At 39.6% G+C, this 19,715-nt stretch overlaps 1 protein-coding gene across 1 annotated transcript in view; it reads left to right on the top strand.

Annotated features, from left to right (window-relative positions):
• The first annotated feature begins 8,958 nt into the window (after nt 1-8,958).
• The window catches only part of CAPZA2 (capping actin protein of muscle Z-line subunit alpha 2), a 57,381-nt gene continuing 46,624 nt past the window's right edge, over nt 8,959-19,715 (top strand). The window contains exon 1 of the mRNA XM_068972380.1: nt 8,959-9,076. Coding sequence (XP_068828481.1) covers nt 9,038-9,076 — 39 coding nt within the window. The 5' untranslated portion in view covers nt 8,959-9,037. The remainder of the gene's footprint in view (nt 9,077-19,715) is intronic.

The raw sequence follows: 19,715 nt of genomic DNA, 5'->3' as shown, positions 1-19,715 counted from the left end.
TGGAAAGATCCCCTAGAGAAGGAAATGGAAAACTACTCCAGTAATCATGCCTGGGAAATCCCATGAACAGAGGAGCTTGCCGGGCTACAGTCCTTGGGGTCACAAGAGTTGGACATGACTAAACCACCACTACCACAGAGTACAATATTATTGTAGGTTGGTGTGACTTGAGGAAACACAAATGACAAGCTTTTTTCTCTGCTATACTGTTATTCTGCTATTACTGAGTCCAAATAAGGGTTAAAAATATTACCAGACATTAAGGGAAAAAAAATCAAACATGTTGGACCTATGCTTTTACTTGCTAATAGCAAATCTATTCATTGTGTTGCTTCATTCTCCAGGTCAAGAGTCTGACTTAATTTTTACTCATGCCCCATAATTTAAACTTGCCAAATCAGAGAAATTTTTTAAGTGAGAAATTAGTCTAACATTCTTTATTCATGTTGTTTTCAAAATCATGCAAGAAATCAGACTTATTCATTTGATCCATAAATACTGTTTGAATTATCTACCATATTAAGTGGATTAAAAAGATAAAAAAGAAACAGTCCTGTGTTGGGGAAAAAAAAAAAAGGCATGGGAATGATGAACACTAGATTCAGGTTAGTGCTTACCCATGGGAAGAAGAAATAGAATGGGATCTAGAAGGGGTAAAATCTGTTTGTTTGTTTTTTTTCCCATATATCTGACATCTTAATAATAATTAAGTAGATGTAAATAAATAAAAACTTTAGTATTTTCTAAATACTAAAGTGGACTTCCCTGATGCCTCAGACTGGAAAGAATCTGCCTGCAAAGCAGGAGACCTGGGTTCAATACCTGGGTTGGGAAGATCCCTTGGAGTAGGAAATGCCAACCCACTCCACTATTCTTGCCTGGAGAGTCCCATGGACAGAGGAGCCTGGGGGGCTTGAGTCCATGAGGTCACAAACAGTCAGACAACACTGATGCTTCCCCTTTCAAATATTAAAGTAACCAACAGTTTAGACAACTAAACTACAAGTAACCAATAGTTTAGACAACTGTTTGACTTAGAAAGTAATTACTTTGAAAATATACATGATTTCTAACATTTTTCTACTGCCATAAAGGATATTATTTAAGACTAGTTGTGTTGATCATGAGAGACTAAGAACCAAATAACACTAACACTGGCAGTTTTTCTCAGAAGTGAGGTAAGCCGTATTTTTAAACTACGGATATTAGTTTTTCAGTGCAGAGATTAACTAAGAATACTGGTGAGTAGCCATTCCCTTTTCCAGGGGAAATTCCTGATCCAGGGATCAAACTCAGGTCTCTTGCATTGCTGGCAGATTCTTTACCATCTGAGCCACCAGGGAAGCCCAATTGTGGTGTTACATGAGTCTGTATCTGGTGCAAGTATTTAGCAGTTCAAAATGAATACTTTCTTCCACGGCTTAACTGCAAATCAATAACCTCAGATATGCAGATGACACCACTCTTCTGGCAGAAAGTGAAGAGGAACTAAAAAGCCTCTTGATGAAAGTGAAAGAGGAGACTGAAAAAGTTGGCTTAAAGCTCAACACTCAGAAAATGAAGATCATGGCATCTGGTCCCATCACTTCATGGGAAATAGATGGGGAAACAGTGGAAACAGTGTCAGACTTTATTTTGGGGGGCTCCAAAATCACTGCAGATAGTGATTGCAGCCATGAAATTAAAAGATGCTTACTCCTTGGAAGGAAAGTTATGACCAACCTAGATAGCATATTCGAAAGCAGAGACATTACTTTGCCAACAAAGGTCCGTCTAGTCAAGGCTATGGTTTTTCCTGTGGTCATGTATGGATGTGAGAGTTGGACTGCGAAGAAAGCTGAGAGCCAAAGAATTGATGCTTTTGAACTGTGGTGTTGGAGAAGACTCTTGAGAGTCCCTTGGAGACTCTCAAGGAGAGTCCAACCAGTCCATTCTAAAGGAGATCAGTCCTGGGTGTTCTTTGGAAGGAATGATGCTAAAGCTGAAACTCCAGTACTCTGGCCACCTGATGCGAAGAGTTGACTCATTGGAAAAGACTCTGATGCTGGGAGGGATTGGGGGCAAGAGGAGAAGGGGATGACAGAGGATGAGATGGCTGGATGGCATCACCGACTCGATGGACATGAGTTTAAGTGAACTCCAGGAGTTGGTGATGGACAGGGAGGCCTGGCGTGCTGCAGTTCATGGGGTCACAAAGAGTCAGACATGACTGAGCGACTGAACTGAACTGAACTGATAAATTTTATAATTACTTTTAATTGTATCAAGTGGGTGATAATAGGAGGTTTTTGAAAGAATTATCAGAAACTATACATAACTGCTGGTTGTGTCACTATCGGGAACTGCATTTAGAGTATCACTGAGGTTACAATTATCAACATGCGTGTGTGTGTGCTAAGTCACTTCAGTCATGTCTGACTCTTTGTGACCCTGTGGACTATAGCCCACCAGGCTCCTCTGTCCATAGGATTCTCCAGCCAAGAACAGTGGAGTGGATTGCCATGCCCTCCTCCAGGGTGATTATAAACATAGTCTGACTCAAATTATTACAAAACAGTACCAGATTTGGGAGAGGTTTCCAGAAGAAAAGAGCAGCCAATTAGTCAAGCAACACACTTACTGAGTACCTGACAAATTATTGATGTTAGGTGTTGCTGAATGAACAGAAACCAAAAAAAAAGGAAGAAGAATAAAACAGAAATACTGTTGATGAAGCAGGTTGTGGTGAATACCAGGGTGGTAGAGTAATCAACCTTCGGTAAGTTTTATCTGATGGAGAGTGCCTCAGCTTTAGAGAGGGAGAAGGATCTCAAGGTGGAAAGAACGTGGGAGACATACTATGATGTTAGAATCTAATCTCAATTTAGTCACTTAGGTGCAACCTTGGGCAAGTATTTTTTCTGTTTTTTTCTCCTGTAAAATGGAGTGTAATGCTGATACATGCCTTCCTTCAGGGGGCTGCAGTGAGAAATCGTGAAGAAATTATTTGTAAATTGTAAGAAGTAAACATATTCTTTATTTACATCCACTAAGTCCTTGATCAAACTGTATGGTATATCCTTTACCGTGTCTTCTCTTCACCATTTACCCTCAACAGGGCACCTGCTCTTCCCTGCATGTGTCAGCAAGGTTTCCCTTCCTGTTCTCTCCCCAAATGAACTATGAGCTTTTTAGTAGCACACCTTCTGTTTGCTTTCCATCCGCAAGAAACGATGACTGGCACACCATGACCATTCAGTAAATTGTGTGTGCATGCATGCTCAGTTGCTTCGGTCATGTCTGACTTTTTGCGACCCTATGGACTGTAGCCCACCAGTCCATGGGATTCTCAGTCCATGGGATTCTCCAGGCAAGATTACTGGAGTGGGTTGTCACGCCCTCCTCCAGGGAATCTTCCCCACCCAGGGGTCGAACCGACGTCTTCTACGACTCCTGCATTGCAGGCAGATTCTTTACCTGCTGAGCCACCAGGGAAGCCCCCAGTAAATTACTTAACAATTAAGTTTTACATAGGAAAAATTATTTTAGCTCTTTAAGGTATTCTCACGTGTCATTTACATGCAGCTGTCAAATTCGTCTTGCTAGACGTAGTGATGATGTCACTTCAAAAGTTGCCAAGTGTCTCATTTTCTACTCAATAATGTCTTTTTTAAAATATGCTTTTAAAAATTGAAGTATAGTTGATTTACTATGTTGCGTTAGTTTCTGGTGTATTGTGAAGTGATTCAGTTACACACACAGACACACACACTGTATATATATATATATATATATATATTCTTTTCCATTATGGTTTGTTATAGGATATTGAATATAGTTCCTGTGCTATTCAGTAAGACCTTTTTGCTTATTTATTTTATATAAAGTGATTTGTATCTATCTACTAATCCCAAACTCCTAATTTATTCCTCCCCCACCACTTTCCCTTTCGTAACCATAAGTTTTTTTTTGTTGTTGTTGTTGTTGAAGCATAGTTGATTTACAATATTGCATTAGTTTCAGGTATACTACTACTACTACTAAGTCGCTTCAGTTGTGTCCGACTCTGTGCGACCCCGTAGACGGCAGCCACAGCAAGGTTAATCAATCATGTATATATCCACTCTGTTGTGTTCTTTTTAGATTCTTTTCTCATAGAGGCCATTACAGAGTACTGAGTAGAGTTCCCTGTGCTATACAGCAGCTATTATTAGTTATCTATTTTATATACAAAGTGAAGTGAAGTGAAGTCACTCAGTCGTGTCCGACTCTTTGCGACCCCGTGGACTGTAGCCCGCCAGGCTCCTCTGTCCATGGGATTCTCCAGGCAAGAATACTGGAGTGGGTTGCCATTTCCTTCTCCAGTTTTATATATAGTAGTGTGTATATGTCAATCCCAATTGCCCAGTTTATCCCTTCCCCCCTTTTCCCCTGCTAACCTTGTTTGTTCTGTCTGTGAGTTTGTTTCTGTTTTGTTAATAAGTTCATTTGTGTCATAGTTTAGATTCCACACATTGTTGTTGTTCAGTCATTCAGTCATGTCCGACTTTTTGTGACCCCATGGACTGTGGCACACTACACTTCCAAGTCCTTCACTATCTACCAGAGTTTGCTGAAACTCATATCCATTAAGTCAATGATGCCATCCGACCATTACATCCTCTAACACCCTCTTCTGCCCTCAGTCTTCCTCAGCACCAGAGTCTTTCCCATTGAGTCCAGTCTTCACATCAGGTGGCCAGAGTAATGGAGCTTCAACTTCAGTCAGTCCTTCCAAAGAATATTCAAGGATGATTTCCTTTAGGATTGACTGGTTTGATCTTGCTGTCCAAGGGACTCTCAAGAGTCTTCTCCAGCACTACAGTTCGAAAGAATCAATTCCAGCCTTCTTTATGGTCCAGCTCTTACATCCATATGTGACGAACAGAAAAACCATAGCTTTGACTCTACAGATCTTTGTCGACAAAGTGATGTCTCTGCTTTTTAAATGCTGTCTTAGGTTTGTCATAGCTTTTCTTTCACAGAGCAGGCGTCTTTTAACTTAATGACTGCAGTCACCATCCACAGTGATTTTGGAGCCTGAGAAAATAAAGGCTGTCACTGTTTCCATTTTTCTCCCTGTCTATTTGCCATGTAGTGACGGGACCAGATGCCATGATCTTAGTTTTTTGAATGTTGAGTTTTAAGCCAGCTTTCCACTTTCCTCTCTCACTTTTATCAAGAGGCTCTTTAGTTCCTCTTTGCTTTTAGCACATCTGAGATTATTGATATTTCTCCTAGAAATCTTGATTCCAGCTTATAAATCATCCAGCCCAGCATTTCTCATGATATACTCTGCATATTAGTTAAATAAGCAGGGTGACAATATACAGCTTTGACATACTCCTTTCCCAATTTTGAACCAGTGTGTTGTTCCATGTCCAATTCTAACTGCTGCTACTTGATCTGCATACAGGTTTCTCAGGAGGCAGATCAGGTGGTCTGGTATTCCCATCTCTTTGAGAATTTTCCAGTTTGTTGTGATCCATACAGTCAAAGGCTTTAGCGTAGTAAACAAAGCAAAAGTAAATGGTTTTCTGGAATTCTTTTGCTTTTTCTGTGATCAAATGTATGTTGGCAATTTGATCTCTGTTCTTCTCCTTTTCTAAATCCAGCTTGTACATCTGGAATTTCTCTGTTCACATACTGTTGAAGCCTAGCTTGAAGGATTTTGAGCATTACCTTGCTAGCATATGAAATGAGCTCAATTGTGCAATAGTTTGATCATTCTTTGGCATTGCCTTTCTTTGGGATTGGAGTGAAAACTGACCTTTTCCAGTCCTGTGGCCACTGCTGAGTTTCCCAAATTTGCTGGCATGTTGAATGCAGTACTTTAACAGCATCATCTTTTAGGATTTGAAATAGCACAGCTGGAATTCCATTAGCTCCACTACCTTTGTTCATAGTAATACTTCCTAAGGCCTACTTGACTTCACACTCCAGAACATCTGGCTCTAGGTGAGTGACCACACCACTGGGTTTATCTGGGTTATTAAGACCTTTTTGAACAGATCTTCTGTGTATTCTTGCCATCTCTTGTTAACATCTTTTGCTTCTGTTAGGTCCATACCGTTTCTGTCCTTTTTTGTGCCCATCTTTGCATGAAATGTTCCCTTGGCATCTCTAATTTCTTGAAGAGATCGCTAGTCCTTCCCATTCTATTTTTTCCCTCCATTTCTTTGCATTGTTCACTTAGGAAAGCTTTCTTATCTCTCCTTGCTATTACTGGGAATTCTGCATTCAGACGAATATATCTTTCCTTTCTCCGTTTTCTTTCTCTTCTCTTTTCTCAGCTATTTGTAAGGCCTCCTCAGACAACTATTTTGCCTTGTTCCATTTCTTTTCCTTGGGGATGGTTTTGGTCACCACCTTCTGTACAATGTTATGAACCTCCATCCAGAGTTCTTCAGACACTCTATCAGATCTGTACGATCATAAGGGATTTGATTTAGGTCATACCTGAATGGCCTACTGGCCTTCTGTACTTTCTTCAGTGTAAGTCTGAATTTTGCAATAAGGAGCTCATGATCTGAAACACAGTTAGCTCCAGGTCTTGTTTTTTCTGATCGTATAGAGCTTCTCCATCTTCAGCTACAAAGAATATAATCCATCTGATTTCAGTATTGACCGTCTGGTGATGTCCATGTGTAGAGTTGTCTCTTGTGTTGTTGGAAGTGGGTTTTTGCTATGACCAGTGAGTTCTTTTGGCAAAACTCCGTTAGTCTTTGCCCTGCTTCCTTTGTACTCCAAGGCCAAACTTGCCTGTTACTCCAGGTATCTCTTGACTTCTTACTTTTGCATTCCAGATTCCACATATGATTGAAATTATATGGTATTTGTCTTTCTCTTTCTGACTTCCTTTACTTGGTATGATAATCTCTGCTGCTGCTGCTGCTGCTAAGTTGCTTCAGTCGTATCCGACTCTGTGTGACCCCATAGACGGCAGCCCACCAGGCTCCCCCGTCCCTGGGACTTTCCAGGCAAGAACACTGGAGTGGGTTTCCATTTCCTTCTCCAGTGCATGAAAGTGAAAAGTGAAAGTGAAGTCGTTCAGTGGTGTCCGACTCTTCGTGACCCCATGGACTGCAGCCCACCAGGCTCCTCCATCCATGGGAGTTTCCATGCAAGAGTGGGGTGCCATTGCTTCCTCCGATGATAATCTCTAGGTCCATCTATGTTGCCACAGATGGCACTATTTCATTCTCTTTTATGTTTGCATAATATTCCATTGTATACATGTACCACATCTGGTTTATCCATTTATATGTCAATGGACATATAGTTTGCTTCCATATCTTGGCTATTGTAAATAATTATGCTATGAACATTGGAGTACATGCATCTTTTTGAATTAGAGGTTTCTCTGAATATATGCCCACAAGTGGTATTGCTGGGTCATATGGCAACTCTATTTTTAATTTTTTGAGGGACCTCCATACTGTTTTCCATAGTTGCTGCACCAATTTCCATTCCCTTTAACAGTGTAGGGTGTTCCCTGTTCCCCACATCCTCTCTAGCATTTGTTATTTGTAGACTTTCAAGTGATGGCCATTCTGACCAGTGTGAGTTATACCTCACTGTAGTTTTGATTTGCATTTCTCTAATAATTAGTGATGTTGAGCATCTTTTTATGTACCTATTGGCCATGTGCATGTCTTCATTGCAGAAATGACATACATTTCATTTTTTGATTGGATTGTTTGGTTTCTTGTTATTGAGTTGTATGCCCTGTTTGTATATTTTGGAAATTAAGCCCTTGTCAGTTGCATAATTTGCAAATATTTTCTCCCAGTCTGTATCGAATATACTTTTTTATTGAGATATAATTGACTTGTAACATTATGTTAGTTTTAGGTGTACAACATAATGATTAAAGTATTAATTCCTATCTAAACTCTAAGGTATTGCTACTCAATCTGTGGTCTCCCGATGGGTAGCATTGACATTACCTGGGAGCTTGTTAGGAATACAGAGCCTGCAGCCCTATGCCAGACCTACTGAATCAGCAACTGCACTTTATAAAATTCCTATCCAGTTTAAATACACAGCTTTGACTATATCTTCATCGCTTTCCAAACTTGAAGATTCAGAAGTAGATAATAAATTGACAGACATCCAATAAAATTTGAAAACATAAGTAATTTTTTGATGTTGCTCAAATGTTTCATGGGAGAATACTTAAATTATATGTAATATTATAAGTTATATTCATCGTTTATCCGAAATTCAATTTTTTACTGGGCTTTCCCATATTTAATCAGGCATTCCCTATTCAGAAGGGTAGGATCTATGTTTAACATAACTGTGTATTACGTTCGTTTAACGAAGAAGCAACAAATTTCTTCAGGACTGAGGTTTCTTTGGGTTTTGCTAAACATTGTACATCTCCAGAGACCGCATTACCCGCCATCCACCCCGCACCCCCGCCCCAATGAGCGCGCGTGCGCTCACACACACACACACACACACACACACACACACACACACACACAAAATAAAGGACCAACAGTTATTTCTTTAATGAATATATCTGAACATCTTCCAATTATATACTGGGTTGTAAGCGCATATTTTAACGTCAAATATTTTTTTCGTCACTAAAAAAAAAACGTGTTTAAAAGCTATTTGTGCACTTGTTCACATTTTAGCTGGCAGAGTTCAGGACTTGATGGGAACATAATCAAGGGCTCAAAATGTACTCGTCGCAGACTGACTCCATATGGTCCAACAGCGGGGAAAGAATTCTAAGCTCAGGATGCTGACAAGCCCGTAGCAGACGGCGGTAGGCAACGCCCCCCCAGTCCCCGGCCGCGGAGACACCCGCGCACGCGCACAGCCGTCCTTCGGGCCCGTGGGCCGGGTGGAGGGAGGCGGGGCTCCCAGGGCGCGTGCGCGGGCGGCCTGGGCTGTGAGCCCCTCCCTTGGCGGGGGCGCGCAGCGAGGAGGACCGCACGGAAAGGGGGAAGTCAGGTGCCCGCTACCGCCGCCGCCGCTACCGCGGTTTGTCGCCAGAAGAAAAATGGCGGATCTGGAGGAGCAGTTGTCTGATGAAGAGAAGGTAAGAGCCTCGGAGGCGGCGGAGCTAGTCGTTCGGGGAGCCAGTAGAGCCCCGCTGTATCGGCCCGGAGTCTGGTCGCCGGAGAAGGGCTTTGGCCGCTGCCCTCGGCTGCCCTTCCTTCCCTTCTCCTCGCGGCGCCCGAGTGCCTGCCCCTGTCAGTCACCCGAGGCCGCGCGGGGGCAGGTCTCCGCCGGGCCTGCTCGCTCCGCTCCTTGTAGGGTGTGTGCTCCGAAAATAGGAAGCGCGAGCTGGGCGGCGGCGCTTGGCGCGACGGGCGGGGGCGGGGGCGGGGGGCGCGGAGGGCGGAGGCCGCCGGGGACCCTCTCCTGGCGCCTCGGCCGCGGGGCCCTGTGTCCGGGTCGGGAACTGCAGAAGGGTCTGGGTCCCGGCCTGGAAGCGGCCCAAGGACAGTACGCAGCCCGAAGGCCTGGCCGGGGTGAGGACTAAGGGGGAAAAATCGCTTAGGAAGCAGACCTTGACTTCTCTCTTCTACTCCCTCCTCCTACTAGCAAAATGCTTCCTTTTCTAGGTTCTCTGGTTCTTTTTTTTCCCCTTTACCCGTGGAAGTCTTTTTTTTTTTTTTTTTTTCTTTTCTTTTTCGTCTTTAGGTGTAGGCTCTGCAGTTCCCATGTTCCCCTGGAGGTAATGAAGTTGCTCACAAAAAGACACCCCCCTCCCCCAGCTGTTTGCTACCCTTCTTGGCAGCAGCCCTCCTGGGGGCCGATTTGGTGGAGCCCCACTGTACTGCTAGACTTCTTCGGAAAACGGGAGATTGTGCAACTCCTTTTACTGTATCTTAGATGCTGTGACAGCATTGGAACCAGATGAACTACTCTAAGTTCTCAGGCATTTGAGGAAATCTGATCATTGAACTGGTTCTCTCGCGGTTTCATTTGGCCCCTGTGAGGTCCCACTCCCCAGTCTGTGTTTTGAGAGACAGGAGTACCCTACTAATTTTGAGTATTTCCTGGGAAGATCCTTAATCTTTCCCAAACTCAGAAGTAACTAACATAACTTTGAATAAGATAGTTACAGTTTTCGAAGTGTCCACTCTTAATTTAGTAAGGCTCATTTTCTTAAGCTTCAAAGCAGTACTGTCATATATGAAACACACACATACTGGTGTTTAAGAAATCTTGTTGTAAGCCTAAGGATATTTTCGGTTGGAACGTTCTGCTCCAAGTGTTTTTATATCCTGTGTTCTTGTACTGAAATGTCATGTTCTGTCTTCCCGTTGTAAACGTGCAGCAGTCAGCCTCATCATTAGTTTCGGAAAAAAAGTTGTTTTTTTCAATAACCTCTGTGCTCTTTGGTGAAAGTGATAAAACTACAAAGTGGGGCAACAAGGTTCTCCATAATTCACAGGCCTTTTAGGCAGATCCTTATGTATATAAAAGTTGCTGCGCACTATTCACATGTATGATACTGGTAAATAACCATAAATTGGTAACTGAAAATGTAAAGCAGGTGTGCATACACATTTAATATTAAGTAGTGGTAAAAAGTTTTTTGCAAAGGGATTGTCATGTTTTTCGTTCTGCTGTTTGTAAGTGGTGATTAGTAGCTCAGTTGACTAGAAATCTAGCTGAGGAGAGGAGTACTATAGACCTGCCATGTGTTGTAAACGCCTAAAATAGCGAAGTTTTTTTCAAAATGAGATGTCACGATTTCTTCTTATCTGGCGGTAAACTCCATAAAGTTGCAGGAATGAGGTGGGGGGTCTTATTCTTTATGCATGCCCAACACCATGTTTTAAGAGTAAATGAATGAAAACTCATTTGAAGGAATTTCATGGGTTTGTTTTTACTTAGAGTTTTGTAAGACTATTCTGAAAATATTTTACCTATAAATTTCTGATTACTTTTTTTCGTGATTTAAGAAAAATATTAATTGTGGGATTAAATTCAAGTAACTGGTTAAGTGAAATTCTAACAGTCTTGTTACTTTGTTTAAATGTTCTTTTTAATCTGTTGGAGAAGGACCCATCACATAGAATCGGAAATAGATTTAAGGTGATTTTTTAAAACTAATATTTGAATCATTTTACTTTTTTGCCACCTTGTTTGTAATTTTCAAGAATAAGTTTTTAATACTTCAGTGCTCTTGGAATTTCCGTTACTGATTGCAGATATAAGGAGGGAAACTGTTAAGACATGCAGTACTATGCTTTGTATATGCCTAACTCAGAAAATACTTTTAATTTGTTGTAAGTTTGAACTAGGTTTTATTACTGCTGCTAAGTCACTTCAGTCGTGTGCGACCCCATAGACGGCCGCCCAACCAAGCTCCGCCGTCCCTGGGATTCTCCAGGCAAGAACACAGGAGTGGGTTGCCATTTCCTTCTCCAATGCATGAAAATGAAAAGTGAAAGTGAAGTCTAGGTTTTATTACTACTATTTCACAAAATAATTAAAATAAGTTTTGAAAAGCTTTAAGTTATTCACAGAAGGACACTTAAGTAGGCAGTACAAATGTACTATTTAAACCTTAGTTTGTCTGAATCAAAAGTTGATACTCTTGTAACATTAGTCTTCCTTAACAATTGAGGATGGAATCTGGACTTAAAAGTTTGTTTTTAGTTTGACAGCTTAATTTGAAAAAGGAGAAACAGTAGTTCTGTTTGGTTTTAATAGAAATTGTAAATAACTAAATGTTAAATAGTGTTGGGTTTTAATTTTTGTTTTGATCATTTTAAAACAAAGTTTAGTTTTCTTTGACATTTAAAAGTTTCATGCTGCTGGTATAGTTTCATATATACCTTGTGGTAGGAAGCATTTTAGAAATTAGTCTAGAATAATATCTTTGCTTTTTCAATCATGTACAGTTGTTTCTTGAGGATGCTGTGAAATTAATAACTTTTTTTCCTTTGGCCACTAGGTTAATAGGGAAGAAAATTATTTGAAGAAGCACAGTGAAGTTCTTTAAAGTTATTTGCTGTGGTGTGTCCTATAGACCTTTTTACATAGTTACAGAAGCCCTAGGCCAGAACAGTTCCCTGTTTGCATTCCTTAGTCAGCTGCATTGTACAGAAAAGCATTCTTTGTGATTGAAATTATGTGAAATTGTGGTTGGTATAAGGGCTCAAATGAGAAGAACTACTTCCAAATTGCTCTCTAAATGAGAAATCCTGAAAGTCACTCCAGGCTTTGGAAAACGCCTTAGTTACTGACTCGAAAGGATCTACGGCCCCTAAACTCACCCACCCCAGTGAGTAGAGTGATCCACTCTCATAACTTCAACTTTTGTAACTTTGTAGATGTGTCTCAGATACATAGCTCAGCCCTGCTTCTCTCCTTAGCATTGGTCACACATTTTTATCTGCTGGTCCTACTCACAGTAGAGATGCTCACAGTTAAGGAGATGCTCAGATGGAACCTGTCTAAAAATAAATTTATAAACTCCCCTCTCTCTCCCCTTACCCAAAGCAGGGCAGATAGATACCCATCTCCTCCTGCTCATTTTTCTCTTTATGACAGTTCTCATTATTCAAGTCCCAGGTTTTTAATTTCAGGTTTATTTTAACTTTTTTTCTGCTTGTGCTCTCTGAACCTAACACTCAGTTTCCAAACTGTGTTTTTTCCATCAGAATATGTTTTATTCTAATTATTTTTTGCTTGAAAAAATTAATTCACTTATATTAATATTTTACTTATAACCTCAGTTGACCAGACCATTAACAATTTATGAACAACTGTTGTTTAGTAACAAATTTTTATTGTATGAACAAAATGCAAATTGATTGTTCTGTGATTACACAGTTGAAGAAATAAATCTAAGGGAAGAAAAAGAGAAGAATGTCTCATGTCTGTTTTATTTGCCACTGCTGGACTTTTATTATAAACTCTCTAGACAGATCCCTCTATCTTCCTGCCATTTTTCTACTCCCCAGCTTTTAGTTGCTGGATTCCTCCATTGCTTTTATGAGGAGGCCCAACTCTTGAAAATGGTGTTCGTGCCCTTGTATTCCATTCTAACCTAAACAGTTCTGACATTTCCAATATATACTGTTATTTAATCATGCTGTGACTTCAAAGAGACCTGCATGCTAATCCGCATGTAGCACCTTGAGTTCATTGCTCAGTAGCCTCTGTTTACTCTAAAATGTGGGAATATATAATAGAAGGTTCATTCTCCATTAACTTCCTGTAAGTGTGACCGTTGCCTGGCATGTAGACACAATACATTTCAGTTCTTTTTCTCTGCTCCTGACTTACCTGCTTTGAGAATTGGTACTGCTCCCCAATTTCTCCCCTTTTTTGAAAAAATGAAAATATTACTCATCCTTCAAGATTTAGCTCAGCTCACTTGACTAGTTTTCTTTCTCCTGAAAGCTGTTTTCTCTTTCTTCTGAACCCTGTAACACGTCATTAGTGTTAAATAGAGTTTTGCATATTATTTGTTTACTTGTTTTTTTTCCCTTATATTCTATTGGAATTCCTTAGTGCAGAAATAATGCCATCCTTAGCATCTGTACAATATATGTGCTGAGTACAGGGGTTCAATGAGTGAATGAAGAAAGGAGTCATGAATTCACAGAATTAAGGAAAAAAAGATGAAAAGTAGCAGCATATAAAGTCAGGTTTCAGAGGGAAAATCTAGTATGCCCACATTTTTCACTTCTAAATAATGTTATAGATTTTAAAGATTCAGATGAAGTTCCTGGTGCTCTTTGAGGTGCAGGTGGTGATACTGGCTACAGTTCAAATCACTTACACATGCTAAATATGAATATGCAGTTTATATACTTCTCCCTCATGCACAATCCTAATCGACCATAATTTGGCTTCAGAAGTGTTGTTTGTATGTAAAAACAAGGTAAGCTGCCAGTATATCTCATCATGCTGGGCTCAGTCTCTCAGTCGTCTCTGATGCTTTGCGACCCCATAGACTGTAGCCCGCCAGGCTGCTCTGTCCGTGGGATTCTCCAGGCAAGAGTATTGGAGAGGGTTGCCATGCCTTCTCCAGGGGATCTTCCCACCCAGGGGTCCAACCTGCATCTCCTGTATTGCAAGTGAATTCTTTACTGATGATCCACTGGGGAAGCCCCATATTTCGTCACAATTCATGTAAAGTCAATATTGTTGTTATTAACTAAAACAGTAAATCAACCAATAAGCTATTAATGTAGAAATTATACATTCTTAATTCCATTCTGTAGGTGAATGAATCCTGTTTTTGCACCAATAAAATGTAAAAATTCCTACAGCAAGCAGAAACTTGATAGTTGCTATAACATTCGTGGAGTTTTTCAGACTTTGCACACTAAAGCAAATTTGTAGTACTTTTCTGTACATTGAGGAATCATTCCTACATAAATGTAGAGGTAGGAGAGTCATATACATAGAGGGTACTCATATAAGAGTAGTCATATACATAGAGCATTGCGTTTTATAAGGATTTTTGAAAAAAATTTAATGTTATTTACTTTTGGCTGCACTATGTGGCATACAGAATCTTAGATCCTCAACCAGGGATCGAATCCAAGCCCCTTGCAGTGGAAGCATGGGGTTTTAACAGCTGGACCACCGGGGAAGTCCTGCGCATCGAGTTTTAGTGTCAGAACACAGTACATAAAAACACTCGGAGACTACGGAGTAGATTTTAAGGTTGAAAAGTATGATGGGGAAACTTGACTTGTGCTTCCCTGTTCTGACCTAAAAGCTTAATTGCCTGAAGCAGTAATTTATTGCAAGAGAGTCATATATATCAAAGAAAATAGGGGTTTCATAGAACCACTTGTAGTTGTCAAAAAAAGTTTCATAAATTTTATTTTGAAGGATCTACTTTCTTTTAAGACACATGTTCTACTGTGAACCTATGGATGAGAACTTTTCTTGCTCGTTTTAGTGCACAGGTGTTGTACAATGTTCCTACTGAGAGTGAATGGAAATAATTTTTGTAAACTACCTGGAGGTAGTTTCATTCATTTATCAAATATAGTAATACCATTTTCATTGGTTTCACAACTCATCATTTTCCATATTTTAAAATCTCTGAAATCAAGCTGCATTGTACAATGCATGGCTTGTGAGACTGGTAGCATTTTTCCTTTTTTAGTGATCCATGAAATTATGCATCTTACATTGATTCTGAATCAATGAAGCAAGGATATAATGATATAAGAAACACACTGAAACCTAAACATGAAGGCGTTGGTCTCACTCATTCTTTGTATATCTAGTGTGGGTCAGCGGCAGAAGAGCCGTGATCAGTGAAGTCATATAGTTTCAGGCTCTTGGAGAATTTCAGTCTAAATGTGGGTTTTCTGATAAGATTCTTACACACAATGGAATATTATTTAGCTGTGAGAAAGGAGGATAGCCTACCATCTGTGACAACAGGGATGGACCTTGAGCACCTTGTGCTAAGTGAAATAAGTGTAGATAAAGACAAGTACTGTACATTATCACTTATATGTGGAATCTAAAAAAAGTCAAACCTGTTAAAACAGTAAAAGGTGGTTATCAGGGAATGTAGAGTGGGGGAGTAAGATAAGGGTACAAACTTACGAGTAGTAAATAAACCATAGTGAGTTGATCCTCAATATAATGAATATAGACAGTATTGTACTAAAATTATGTGACTGAATATTGCTTCAGTGGCAATCAAGGTACAGTATATAAATATATCCAAGTAACAGGCTGTACACCTTAAATCCACAAAACAGAGCATGTGAAATTTACCCTTCCCCTCAAAAAAAAGTCTTAGACTTTTTTTTTACCACTGTCCCCATAGCAGTGGGAAAGAAATGCAGTGAATACCATACTGGCTTTTAAAGGTCTCTTCCCCGACTCCTATCCCCCCTTCTCCTAAGAGACTCACTGCACTTCTGCTTAGATTTCCATTTTCTGAAGCAAGTTATATCTATAAACCTAATTTCAGAGGGAGCAGGGAAGAAGAGGAAAAATGCAGTATTTATGAATAAATGAAACCATAGATTAAGTCTTATATTCACTGAAGGCTGGTGATGTGGTTACCTGTTTGGTAGACACAATGTAAGACTATAGATAGATTCAGAGGTGAATTGGACATAGATAACATTCATATTACACAGAGTCAGAAAGCAGTACGTTCTTGGAAATTCAGAAGATGGAAAGGTTATCTCTGCCTTGGAGGATGGTAGGCATCAGTTAGTGTACAAGCTCATGCTAGAGAGCACAACATAGGAAGAAAAATGGAAAAGTAGGAATGAGCAGCAAGTGTGACTTAAGTACATTTTTAAGTAAGAGATGAAAAGACAAACTGTGCTGTTAAACAGCACAGAGTTTCTCAGCCTCAGCACTATTCACTTTTGGGCCAGGTAACTCTTTGTTATGGGACTGTCCTGTGCATTTTAGGATGTTTGGGTATCCTTGGCCCATGTGGTCACAAATGTTTGCTTTAGTATGAAATCGCCCCTGGTTGAGAACCATGGGTCTAGAGAGATTGGAACTAGCTATTGAGACCAGTTGGGAAACTGACTTAAATGTTAGGATGTGATTTAAAGTTGTTTTCACAAGTCACAGAGGGAAGAAAAGAAAATAATTGCTAACATTTCAGGGTTGGGATCAACAAGACATGGTGAGTGTAGAGAAAGGGAAAAATAAATGGTAACTGTGAACATTAAAATCTGGTTGACTGAGAAGTGGAACCACCACTAACAGCTAAAGAAAACAGGAGAGAAGATGCACAGATTGGGGGAATAATAGTGAATTTTGTGTGGGTTCTGCTGAGTTTGAGGTGCTAGCAGAATGTCTCTGTAAACACCTAGCAGATATGGAAATATAGAAGGAGTTTGGACAGGAGATCAAGCCCAGAGATTTTATGTAGATTTGGAGATCCTCACTGTGGGTTCAAGAGAGGTGAGAGTAATCCTTTTAGGAGAACAAATTCAGACGTAGCAGAGGAGAGGACAGAAAGCATGTACTTTTGGATACTTTCGTGTTAAGTCATAAAGAGGAGAGAAACTAGAAGGTGAGGAGTGACTTTTGAAGTAGCACAGGGTAGGTGCTCATCTCACAACCTGAGGGGAATTTCTAGGAGCAGTGCAGTATTGCAAAGGGATTAAAAAGGAATACAGGATTGAGAGGAGCCTTTGGCTTTAAGAGAAAGGGATGAGACACAAACAATATCTATTATGTCCCAGTATCTACTGTATTAATTACTCAATTAATTGTCAGAGCAACCTTGTTATTATCCCTATCTTGCATATGCTAAAGCTGGTGCAGATGAGGTGGACTGTTTTAAGTGGTAGGTGTGAGAGCATTAGTGACCTTTAAGAAAGCAGTTTAATAGCATTATTGTCTACATTGTACTTCAATAATCTGACTCAAAGACATCCCTCCTCTTTGCATACCCTGGCCTATCTCTGTTCCCTTAGCACTTTGTACATACCGTTGTTGTAACATTTACCAATTTTAATAAGTGTCCTGATATTCTTATTTGCTGTGTTCTTCAGGTGCAGGCTTTGTGTCTTATGCTTCTTGGTAGTGGCAGTAAAGTGTATGGCATATAGTAGATCAGTGATGTCAACTCTGGCTGCACATTAGAATCATCTGGAGAATTTATAAACGAAGATGCATGCACAGACTTCACTCATAGGTGAGACCTGAGCATCTGTATTTTTTCAAAAAGAGCTTCCCAGATGATTTGAAGATGTCACCAGGATTGAATTTCACTGTATTAGGTACTCAGCAAATGTTGACTAAAGGATGAGAAGTGGAGACAGTAAGTATAAATTACTCTTTTTTCCTCCTGTGTTTGTCTTTTGATTAATTTTTAAGCTTTAAAAATTGACATATAATTTATAATATTTTATTAATTTGGGGTATACCATGTAGTGATACAGTATTTTTGTCACCATGATAAGTCTTGTCACCACAGACAGTTATTACAATGTTATTCTCAATATTTCCTATGCTGCATATTCTATGCCTGTAACTCACTTACTTTACAACTGGACATTTGTACATCGTTAATCTCCTTCATTTAATTATATGTCAGTTTTGAAAAAAATTCAGTAGAGAAACCCAAAAGAAAGAAGAAGGAATGGATAGTACTTCATTTTTTTCTATTTCATTTTAGGGATACTTTTTTTTTTTTTTAAAGATAGAAAAAATTTAGGAGTGTTTGTGGGCTGAGAGGAATGATTCAGAAGAGAGAAAGAAATTGAAGGTTTAAGATAAATAATAGTTTGTATAACTTTCTCAGTTCATGATAATACCTACTTTGGATTCACAGGTTTCTTAATATTTTAAATAAGTGGTAAAAACATATTAAAAGAACTAGATGTTGAATTCAGTGGATGACCTAGTTGTAGATTAAGTGATATGGGCCCTCTTTTTAATTACCATTCAAAATGATTAATTATAAATGAAAAGGACTCGAAAATTTATCAAAACAAATTTCCTCTTATGTATACTCAGTAAATGAGTCTATAACACAGACGTGCAATTGATGATCACTTGATCATAAACTATGTAAATAAATAACAATAGAGTTTTTTAAAAGCTACATTTTTTTACTTTTATTTTACTTTTAACTCTCAAAAAGGCATAGGAAGTTTTTAGAGAGTTATGGGATATAATGTCAAGTAACTCTTGTAGTTGAAGTAGAAAAATTCTTAATAGCTTTTTAAAATTTTACTGCTGGTCTCTAAGTCAGTGACCCTTTTAGGGATCACATTCCTTGAGAATCAGGTGAAACCTATGATTCTTTTCTTCAGAAGACTGAATGCCTCAAATTTTGCATATATAGGCCCTTACAGGTCAGTAGGTACAATATCTGGCAGCCAGTCGTAGTCACTTGGGGAGATTTTCAGAAATAAGATTTGTAGGTCTCAGTCCTCTGGAAATTGATTCAGTAGGTCTGGAATGCAATGTTAGAGCTCTCTCGCTCAGTCATGTCCAACTATTTGCCATCCCATGGACTTTGGCCCACCAGGCTCCTCTGTCTGTGGAATTTTCCAGGCAAGAATACTGGAGCTCGTTGCCATTTCCTTCTCCAGGGGATCTTCCCAACCCAGGGATTCAACCCTCATCTCTTACCATCTCCTGCATTGGTAGGCGGATTCTTTACCACTGTGCTACCTGGGAATGGCACATGGAAATCTGTATTTTGTCAAAAACTGTGCCAGCAGCTCTACTAGGCATCTAGATTTGGGAAATCTCTACTCTAGTGTCTCTTGCCTTGATCAAGGAGGAGATGAGTATGTGGGGAAATGTCCGACATATAGAACTTAGAGGGGTTGTAGGTAGGGTTCTCAGACAGAATACAGGATGCCTAGTTAAGTTGAATATAAGGTAATTTTTCATAAAAGTATTTCCTATGCAGTTTACTTTGGAGCTCGTGTAGAGGGTAGGGCTGTTTGCCTCTAAATTTAATGGATCTAGATAGCTATTTTTTGTGGTGTGCGTATGCTTTCACGCACATGCACTGTCTGCTTTCTATACTTTTTATCTCCTTTTTCTCAATCGCTTAAATATTTAAAACAATTTTTTTCAGCTTTATATATTTATATCTGCTTTGGAAACAGATTTAAATGGAAGAAGACTCCATTTCTTACTTAATAATTAATGTTTTCTTCAGGCAGTCAAAAGTCTCCTGGATTTTGCCTTATTGTTTGTAAATATTTTGCCAATTCACAGTGCCCAGCAGAAGC

Source organism: Capricornis sumatraensis, chromosome 5 (genome assembly GCF_032405125.1).
Source record: "Capricornis sumatraensis isolate serow.1 chromosome 5, serow.2, whole genome shotgun sequence".
Classification (NCBI taxonomy): Eukaryota; Metazoa; Chordata; class Mammalia; order Artiodactyla; family Bovidae; genus Capricornis; species Capricornis sumatraensis.
Note: the sequence above shows the minus strand (reverse complement) of the source record. Positions and strands in the feature narration are given on the sequence as shown.